A 10,963-nucleotide genomic window follows, 5' to 3' on the forward strand; every position below is an offset into this window, starting at 1 on the left:
CGTCCTTGTGTGTACCCAGCTTAAGAACAAATCAATGTAGGCAGATAGACTGGATGTGAGGGGCCATAAATCAGATATTATAGGATGACGGTGGGCCATGAAGTTGTTCATTATGCAATGTGTCCTAGGGTTAGACAGCATCATATCTGCCAATAGTCCAGGTTTTTACAGGGCAGGCCAATTTGCAGATGTGAATTGGGACAAGTAATGAGAGTGTAGTCTGGCCTGGTCCAAAATACTTACTATGGGTGGAAAAAGGGTGTAGATTTATGTGCTTGAATTTTCCATTCAGGTATGTAGAGATTGATACATCAATGTTCAGTTCTAAAAACATTTCGAAGATGCAATTTTATTCAGACACCACACTATTGAAAGGGAAAAATATATTTTTATTAAACTGCTTCTTATAAATAATTTGTACATCCCAATACATGCATTGAAAAATGAAACCTTGGTTTTTGTAAATTGCCACAAGTTTAGTCCATTCAGAATAGCCACTCTTTCAAAATGGGCAATAAGAACTACTATAAAATATGTTGCTCAACTTGTATAAATCAATCTCTTAACTAGGATTCGTGCTTTAAATAGAAAGTAGGTTGAGCATAGGCTGTAAAGAAAGAGCACACATTCTGTGTTGGCTGGATGCCAGCTAGTAAAGCATGGATTTATTCCATCCAATATAGACATTCTACAGTTCTACGTAGAACCATCTCCTAAAACGCTGGTTTCCCAGAGAGTAGCATGAATGTGACGACTCAGGATACAGAAAAGTGCAAGTTGTAGACTTTATAGAAAAGAAACAGTAATCAGCATGGCTGTGCTTTGGATTTAAACAAAGAGGTGGTACCATAGAAATTTACATTAGTAATAAAACTCAAACTCCGAGTGCAGTACTAGAACCTCATACAGATGCGTCCTCATACATCTAGCCTCAATATGCTACGTGGAGCGAGAAGCCTGGTGTGAGTCAGCTGCCAGGTCATGTGGAATTCTGCTAGCGTCTGTTTTTTTTTTTGCCAAATGTGTCTTAGTCGCAATGCGATGTACTAAGATGCACCAGGAGATCATGCGGATTAATTTGATGTGTGACAATTGTATATATCGGTGTGCGACTGAGTCCGTATACGAAGCACAATGGACCTGCGTGAAAAAAAAGCTGCGGCAGCTGCATCATAGCACTTTGTATATAGATTCAGAGACTCAGTCCACAGAGATATACAAGTGTCACATATCCAATTAATCAGCGCAGTCTACTGGTATATCCCATTCGCAACGCATTGCGACAGATGCAAAAAACCAGCAAGAGAGATGCCCAGCGCTAGCAGAGTAGCACGGGACCTGGCGCACCGACGGGGGCTGTTTGGTGCGACTGCAGCAATGATGTACGAGAACACATGTATAGACTTTACCTGTATTGAAACCACAATAAAGCTGGGTACACACAGATGATAGTAGCACGATATGCAGTTTCTGGCTGAATCGGAACGACATTTCGTCCGTATCGCTCAGTGTGTACGGCCACTAAGCGCACTCCCCCGGCCGCTTGCGACAATCGTCTGGTCGGCCATGCTGCACATCCAACCGTCGGGCTGACATATCGGCTGGGTATGCATCTCTCAGTGTGTACACAGCTTTAGTGTTGTCAGTTTAACAATAGACACACAAAACATGATACAGCGCAGAGTATTCCTCAGCATCCAAAATATCAATAAATAGCTCCCATGGATGCTTCTATTGATAATGCCAACAGAAGTCTAAAATATAATTAAACCAATAGCACAAAATAAACAAGTTCACGTTCCCAATAATTTTACATTAATTACCAGTGTTGATATAACCAGAGCTTTGATCCCCAGTTACTTGGACTTGTGTTTTACCTCTGAAGAAATCTCCAGTACAGGGAATGAAACGAGTCAGAAAATTGGTCACTATTTACTGGATGTTGAATTAACTACACATGTGACTTTACTACTATTCACTACCCATAAGAGTTGAACTTTGAGAGAACGTTAACTATTAACTTAGACACACAATGTTGTATTTGTGTATATGTGGCTGGGATGTGAAATCTTATTTTCCCACAGCTGACTCTCTGGATTAATCAACTGTGGCTTTTTAGAGACTGGTGTTGACCCTGAATGAACAAGAAGGACCTAATCACGACACACTAATACTCACAAGTATATCTGCTGAATAAAGTTGGGTACACACTGGCAGATATATTGGCCAGTGTGTACAAGCGATATGTCTGTGAACGGCATCGTTCACACACAATGCGTTGGTTGTGCTGCACAGCCGATGGCAGATATATCTGTCCGTCGTGCTGTGTTTATGGACGGTCAGCCAAACGCCTGTACACTTGCAGCAGAGGCCGCAGGGAGGGGTGATCGACACAACCCCAGGCCAGCGGGACCCGTGGCCAGATGACTGTTGTTCAGTGTGTATGGACAACAATCATCTGCAGATATATATCTTTTAGATTTATACCCAGCTTTAGATTCATAGAGGATTTCTCTTACATGATTGTCTCTCTTATCCGGACAATTACTCCGGCTGAATTTGATTTTATGCCGAATCAGATATTTTACCGACAGTCCATGCCACTGGCAAGTGCAGACAAGAGATATATAGAGTTCTATTTAATTAGGCTCCCCCCGCAAGTAAGTGCACCAGTGGTGAATTTTACCTAGGGGCTGCAGCCCCCCAGTATAGTCAGCCACTTAAGTGAGCCAGTTGGAGTCCGTGACTGCACTGGCTACACTGTGACTGGAGGTGGCTTCCCACTGGAAGCGCCAGCTGGCAGTCACGCACAGGACAGGCAATCCCAGGGGGAGTTGTCTGCGCCACCTGTGACTGCCAGTCTGGGCTGCAATTATCAGAGAGCGGCTTCCAGTGGAAGACGCTGCTCTACCTTTCGGGCAGCCCTACACGGCTCCTAGGGGCTGCAACCAATGCAGTCCCTAGAAGCCGGTGTTATGCGCTTACGCAGTGCCACTGCCCCTCATGCGCTGGTCCCAGCACCTGCCAGTTCCATTGCACAGGCAATGGAACTGGCCTGCCCAGCAACCCCCTTCAGGTAAGAGGGTAGAAGCCGCTGCTGAAGTGCACGCATATGCAGCACTTACTATAGCCCCAGACTTGCAGATTTTTGTTCACAGTCCCATAGGGCTGTGTGCAAAAACCTTAAAAGTCCATAGTAAGATAAAGGCAACATAAGGTGGCGCTGCAGTCGTTTCCATGCCATTTTGCACGGCTCGCAACTGAATCAGCCCTATATAGTGTTTTAGTCTGAGTAGGATCAAAATACATACTATCAGATAGCTATACTTCTTTCTGTTAGTCATCCCCTCTGTGTTGGTGTAAGTCTACACCTAGAACCTGTGGCAATTTGTTGATATATGTGTGACCTCATTTATTCTGTGGTATTGGCTTAATTATGTTTTAGATTTTAATTAATGTTGGCATTATCAAAAGATATTTAGTAGGTAAGGAACACTCTGCATCATAACTGTGTGCCTATTGCCATTTCAATAGTAGGAGGCAGCGTCTCAAATACAGATATGGGCATGCATGAAATTGCCAAATTCTTTTTTATTTTAATTTGTTTTCTGTCCTTTTGGCCCAACTATTTATTTTATTTTATATTGTCAATTTAACAAGAGAACACTGCACATTGAACACACTTTAACAAGATTCATAATTGATTAATGTATATAAACATTTGTATATGCGATTTAATTTTGCATTGTAAACATGTCAGTAGACAACAGAAAGTAATAAATGTTTGAAAAAAAGTTGTTTGCTTAAATTCATTTGATCTCTTTGTAACGAGATTAGAAAGAAAAAAGTATGTGTCTCACTCTATCAATGGAGGATTGAGGACACTGCAATCACCCCAAAGCTTTTACATGCAGTAATTGCAAGTAAATAAAACAGGCATTAACTATAAAACACTGCATTGATGCCATCGCTCCTGATAGCATGTACAAAGGGGTATAGGATAATTGGAGCAATACAGTTTATTGCTGGCTTTAAAAGGGCGCTAGTACACGCATGATTTTTTTATGCTAGATGGTAAATGACCAAAATTTGCATAGAAAAAAAAAACAACAACTTTAGACATTACTTGTAAACAAGTATTTCATACTGAGGAAAGAAAAAACAAAAGCAGAAATAAAAAGAAAACCCAAACTACAGATTACACCTCCATAAGCAAACCACTAAAAATCTAAATCTCAGATTTTTTTTTTTTCTTAAATCAAATAGATGCATTAAAAGATAACAACAAAAATCCAACACCAAAGATGGAAAGGTGCTCAGTAGTATATGCATACAAATAGACTGGTAAGGCTAGAACAGCCGAACTTGCAGAGATGTGGCTCCATCTTTCCACTTCCGGATAGGGCTGGAAATCACTGTTCGGCATAGAGGACAGGTCTTCTCTGTATTCAGCCAGGTGGAAATGCATTCCTCACAGAAGATGTGCTGAAAGTGAATTTTAAATACTAGTTTACACCAAAACCTGGAATAACTGAGGATCTGTATAAATTGCCATGGTCATAGCAAGAATCTTGAAGAACAGTGCACCAACCTGTTATTAAAATAGATTGAAGTACAGATCATTGTACTAGTGAAAGCAAATATCTGATTGTCAAGATTCTGGGTTACTCACCGTAGAATCAATTCCTCTGCGTCCAACTGGGAATTACTGACGCTGGGGTTATGAGGGAGGGGCCGAGGAGTAGGCACTAAAAACAACTGACTGAAACTCCCCATCACTTATATACCCTTCCCTTTCTCTAGCTCTCCAGTAATCTGACTAGCAAAGCCAAAGGAGAAGAGATGACCATAAGAATCTATCACACATCAGGGAGGGAACTCAGTGATTCCCAGATGGACTCAGGAATTGATTCTACAGTGCGTAACCCAGTATCTTGTTTCCTCTTTCATCCAATCTGGGAAGCACTGACGATGGGACTTCCCCAAGCAAGCCTTAAGAGGAAGGGGGATTATGCACATGCAATGCTGTACGCAAAACCTTGCGAACAAAACTCGCATCTTTAGCCACAAATGTGTGGAACCGATAAAATTTGGTAATTGTGTGCACTGAGGACCAGGTTGCCGCCCTGCACAACTGCTCAATCGAGGCACCCTGCCGAGCTGCCCAGGAAGCACTCACAGCCCGAGTCAAATGTACGCGAATGGGATCAGCTTCTGACTCGCCCAAGGTTATATAGGCCTGCTTGATAGTGGAAGTAATCCAACGAGCAAAAGACTGCTTAGAAGCTGGCCAGTCTATTTTATGGACGTCATAAAGTACAGGCTCTCTGTCTTACGCAAGGCAGAAGTCCTATCCACATATATTCTGAGTGCTCGTACCACGTCCAGAAACCAGACAGGACTCTCTGGATCAGGTGGATGCAATACTGGAACCACAATCTCCTGATTTAGGTGAAATCTTGAAATCAATTTAGGAATAAAGGATGGCAGAGTGCGGAGAACCACCCGGTCCTTATGAAACTCAAAAGGGGAAAGTTAGCTGACAAAACCGCCAACTCCAAAAACTCTGCGAGCTGAGGCGAATGCCAAAAGAAAAGCGACTTTCCAAGTTAACCACCCTAATTCCACCTTCTCAAGTGGCTCAGAAGGAGCCCGCTGAAGAGCAACCAAAACTAAATTAAAGGTCCCAAGGTGAACTGGTGAAACATAAGGTGGCTGGACATGCAATACTGCTTGCATGAAAGTTCTGACGTCAGGTATGGACGCCAGACGTCTCTGAAAAAATATAGTCAAGGCAGACACCTGACCCCTCAAGGAAGATAGGCAAAGGCCTTTGGACAATCCATCTTGTAAAAAAGAAAGTAAACGCGGCAAGCGAAACTGAGAAGCAGAAACCTTCCCAGTTTCACACCATCGGATGTAAGCTTTCCACACCCTATAATAAATCATACAAGTGGATGACTTACAAACCTGTAACAGTCTGGATAACGGCTGAAGAAAACATCTTGGACCTCAAAAATACTGGTCTCAATTGCCACGCCGTTAAAGCCAATTGAGGTAAATTGGGATGGAGGAATGGACCTTGTGACAGTAGATCTTCTCTTAGTGGAAGTCTCCACGTTTGGTTGGCCATCATAGACAGAAGATCCTAGTAGCACGACCTCTGTGGCCAGTCTGACGCTATTAGGACATGAACTTTTTCTCGCTTGATCCTCTTGGCGGAAAAAGATATCCAAAGTGGAAGGACCACTTGGCTGTTAAGGCATCCACCTGAGTTGCTTGTGGGTCCTTTTAGGGTAAAAAATTTTAGGCTAGAAACAAAGCCCTATACTTCTTTGTGCCTGCCCCTGCTGGCACTAAAAAAATAACAGGAGAGCTTGAGAAAGGGGAGGGTATATAAGGGAGGGGGAGTTTCAGTCAATTATTTTTAGTGCCTACTCCTCGGCCCCTCCCTCATATATCCAGCGTCAGTGCTTCCCAGATTGGACGAAAGAGGTATGTGACATTTGTCATGTTCAAAGTTGCCAATGCCTTGCATTAACAAAAAGTACAACAACATGTAATGTGAGATGTGATAGCAGAAAACATAAATTTGTTGTCAATAGTATGGTGATTTGTTTTGTACAAAATTAAATGAATATATATAAGTAGTTGCTTATTGCCTGTAGAGCTAAAAGTGCACATCAGGTCCAAATATTGTTAAACCTCCCACATCTCCCCTCCAACCTGCAAAGAGTAGTTTCTTTTTGCAGTATATACTTTGTTCAAACTCCATGAGGGTTGAACCAAATTACATGAATGAATGGACAGATGACTACTACCTGCACAGGACTCCTGCCACATGCATGGCTAACAAAAGCAAGACACAAAGCTACGGAAGGTCAGGGCAGAATGTCACAACAGTTTAAAAGACTATAGTCTCAGCTTTTTGACTTATCTTATGTCCATCCCACAATTTAAGGACTATGTCTCCATGTGAGGTGGGAGGCAATACTGGGCAATGGACTGCTTGGATGCCGGCCAACCCTGTTTGTGAGCTCCAAGCAAAGCAAAGACCCTCCCGGCTTGCGAAAAGAGGTTAGTTGAAAATATAAGTACAATGCCCCGACCAAATCCAAAAGGATTGAGAGAATTTCCCTCTGAATAATTCAACTGCTGAAATGCCGGCAAAAAAATCCCTTAATTTTTATTAAAATTCAAAACCACCATCGGCTGAAATGATGGTCACCACCCTATCAAAGTGAAAATTGAAAATGGGAGATTTACAAGAGAGCCTCCAGCTCAGTGAATCTCCTTGCAGAGGCTAAAGCTACCAAAAAACAACTTTCCACGTAAGCCACCTTACGTCTACTGCTTGAAGCAGTTCGAAAGGAGCTAGCTGTAACACTTCCAAAACCAGATTCAGATACCAATAGGGAGGCGAAATCCTAATAACCCCCTGCATAAAAGTCTGCATATCTGAAAGCAATGCGCATCACCACTAAAAACATAGATAAAGGCTGAAACTTGACCCTTCAAAGAAGAAAGGCATAGACGCTGGTCAAGCCCAGTCTGTAAGAAAGGAAGAATTAGTGGCAACCTGAACCCGAGAGGCCAACAACCCCCGGAGCTCACACCAGCCAATATACGTCTTCCAGATCCTAAGATAGTTACTTGCTGTCACAGGCTTCCTAGCCTTAATCATAGTCTATACCATCGCCTTTGAGAACCCACTAGATCTTGAGTGCCATGCTGTGAAATCTAGACATTGCAAACTTGGGTGCCAAAATGGTTACAGAGTGAGCAGATCTTCCCTGATGGGAAATCACCAAGTGGAATTCACCAACATTGAATAACAAATTGGGATACCATGCCCTTCTTGGCCAATCTGGGGCCACAAGAAGCACACCCGCTCTCTCCTGATCTGCTGGAGGACCTTCTGCAAAATAGGAATTGGTACAAACAGATAAGCCAGTTAAAATGTTTAAGGTGGTGTCAAGGCTCCACTAAAGTCACCTGAGGATCTCTGGATCTTGCTCCATAACAGGGAGTCTTCTTATTTAGCCAGAAGTTCATCAGATGTATCTCTCGAACCCTGCAGCATTCCACAATAGAATTGAACACCCCATGATGGAGTTCTCATTTTCCGGAGTTAATATTGTGCAGACTCAAAGTCGGCCTCACAATTTTCCACTCCCGTAATAAATATCACCAAGATACTGGAACAAATCTCTGCCCATTTCATTATTCAGGATGTCTCTGAAATTACTAGACAACTTCTTGTGCCACCCTGATGGTTGATGTACACCACTGCCAAGGTATTGTCCGATTATATTTTGAGGACACCCTTGTAAGAGATTCTGAGCCTGAACCAAAACATTAAACATTGCCCTTCGTTCAAAATATTGATTGTCAAATTTGATTTGTGAACCTACCTGAGGAGTGACTTACGTGCCAGAAAGAAAGCATGAACAACTTTATGTCCAGTCTGCTCCAGTCTGGACCAACAAATAAGAAATTTGTGTTAAAGACCTCCGAAGCGGATCTTTGCAAAGGGGGAAGGCCACGAAAGAGGCCACCATCTTCCCCAAAAGTCTCATGCATGCCAGGATTGGTACCCACCATGTATGTAGCAAAGATCTCACCAGAGACTGCAGAACTTCCACATGTCCTACTGAGAGGACCACTGACAAGTTGTTTCCAACAGCATCCATAAAAAGACCATATGATCGGGCAGCACCAGTTGTGCTCCTCCAAAGGTTTCTATTACAACCTGCAAATCAAGTTTGATCTGCACACTGGACCATACATTGATCAGTAAGTCACCTAAATAAGGGTGAGTTGTAATGCCCTGTTTGCCATAGCCAAGCAACTAAGGATGCTATAACTTTGATAAATACCCTTGAGGCCATAGCAATCCCAAAGGGTAAGGCTTGAAACTGGTAATACAGAGGACCCACCGCAAATCTCAGAAGCTCGTGACCCCCTGACCATATTAATACATATAAATACAACTTTGATGGAGATTCCATCTTGAAATTTAAATGACAATTCAACAATTTCAGATCAAGCACTGGGTGAAAAAGGTTGGAGTATAAACTCAACCCTTGCTGACCCTGTAGCATCAATAATAACTCCAAATGGCAACAGTGCTAGCACTGCCTGTTCCAAAGCTAATCTTCTGACTATCTTTTGGCAGGAGTAGAAAAAAAAATGTATGAGTTCGAGGACCTGTAGTATTAAAAAAGAGGGGCCTTGGGACACCACACCTCTGATCCAAAGTTCCAAGGTTGATCTTAACTGTATGTTCTGGGACTGAAGCAGAACAGCCCCTACTACCAGCGGTCTGCAACCGACCTGTGGTGCGTCACTCTCAAAACTTCTCCTGGCTTGATTCCTGTATGTCAAGTTGCCATGGCCATGAGGCCCCTGACATTTCCCTTTTACAGTCCCTTGACTTTCCCCTGGAGGACAGAGCCCAAAACTTTCCAGGCAAACAAAAGGGCTCAAACCTAGGAGGTAACACTGGAAGTTAAGGACCCTTACCCAGTCTCTTGGAAAACGATGCAATCTAATTCTGGACCAAACATCCACTTATCCTCAAACTGAATAGCTTCAAGGGTTTTCTTGGATTCCAGGTCTGCCCGGCATGACTTTAACCACAAAAATCGCCTGGCAGAAACAGCTATGGTTGATATGTCCAAAAGAAAAGAGGCCCATATAGATTTAGCATTATCCAGCATGGAGGTCTGATGAATCCATACCTGACTGTATGCTTCAAATAATCAATACTTGTCTCCATTGCCTTGATTGCCTAAGCCACAGCCACATGGCTGCAGAGCTGTCCCCGCAAGTGCAAATAAGTACTGCAATATGGTCTCCATCCTATGGTCCGGTAAATCTCTCAATGCTGCCAAATTTGAAGTAGAGAGGACAATAGCTTTTGCCAGTCTAGCAATATCGGGATCTACCGTAGATGGCACCTCCCACAAATTTGTATCCACCTCCAAGAAAAGATGTGTAAACTTAAAACATGGCGGTACCTTAAACTTTTTCTCATTCAGGACATCCGAAAAATGTGACAATGCAGGAAAATAAATGGTTTTAAAAAAATGGAGAAAATTCCTTCAACAGTAGGGGCATCTTCTGAGATCTGTAAAGTCTGGTGAATAGCCATAATCAAATCTTGGACTCACACACTATATGGCGAGTCCTCATTCCACCCTGAATGGTCAATCCAGTCCCAAACTAAAGTAATCTTCCAAGACTTCTTCACCTAAAAAGATGGCTCCATGGCCCACCCAACACTTTTTAGAACGTGCTGCCACACAAGAATCAACCAATTTGTCTATAGCATTATAAATTTGAGAATCTCTTCTCAATGTTAGGACCCATCCTGGTTCAACCATACTAGCCCCTGACCCACAAGGTGACTTGGTAGCCAACGGCTGAGAACAGGGTGGAATGGAAACACTTAGCTCTGACTTCTAATTTACCTGGTGGGCAAAATCTGCAATATACTAAGCAATGATCTTCGCCCAGACAGGCATCTCCTCTACAGCCGGCAAATCCATGGCTGTCTAGAGTCTCCCTCCAAAAATTTTCATGTCCCTCCTGCTGGCACTAAATTAAAAAAAACTGAGTTGCAGTGGATAGGGGAGTTTTAGCCTCAATGGAATTAACTTTTTAGTGCCTTCCAACTTAAACCAATTATTTCCAGTGTCCCCCAGATAAGCATTTTTGTCATAACGTCATTCACCCCATGTTGCAGCATTTTTTTCCTGACTGGTATGTTTTCCAGGACGACAGTACCCTCATCCACAGAGCATGTGGTTTCAGGATGGTTTTGAGAGAGGGGAGTGCCCTTTATCAAATAATGTGCTCCTTTAGTAGTTACTGAGTGATCAGCAGACAATAACACGCTATATTACAGAAAACATTAGGAAATAGAGATCAGGTGGGGTATAGTGCATATACTGGTATC

At 42.8% G+C, this 10,963-nt stretch overlaps 1 protein-coding gene across 1 annotated transcript in view; it reads right to left on the bottom strand.

The window, feature by feature from the left end:
- Positions 1-368: 368 nt before the first annotated feature.
- Positions 369-10,963, bottom strand: part of RNFT1 (ring finger protein, transmembrane 1) — a 53,067-nt gene continuing 42,472 nt past the window's right edge. Inside the window, exon 9 of the mRNA XM_088446346.1 lies at positions 369-4,485. Within this exon, the coding sequence (XP_088302472.1) occupies positions 4,351-4,485 (135 nt within the window). The 3' untranslated portion in view covers positions 369-4,350. The remainder of the gene's footprint in view (positions 4,486-10,963) is intronic.

The sequence above is a fragment of the Taudactylus pleione genome, unplaced genomic scaffold, assembly GCF_031769625.1.
Source record: "Taudactylus pleione unplaced genomic scaffold, aTauple2 ptg000397bl, whole genome shotgun sequence".
NCBI lineage: Eukaryota > Metazoa > Chordata > Amphibia > Anura > Myobatrachidae > Taudactylus > Taudactylus pleione.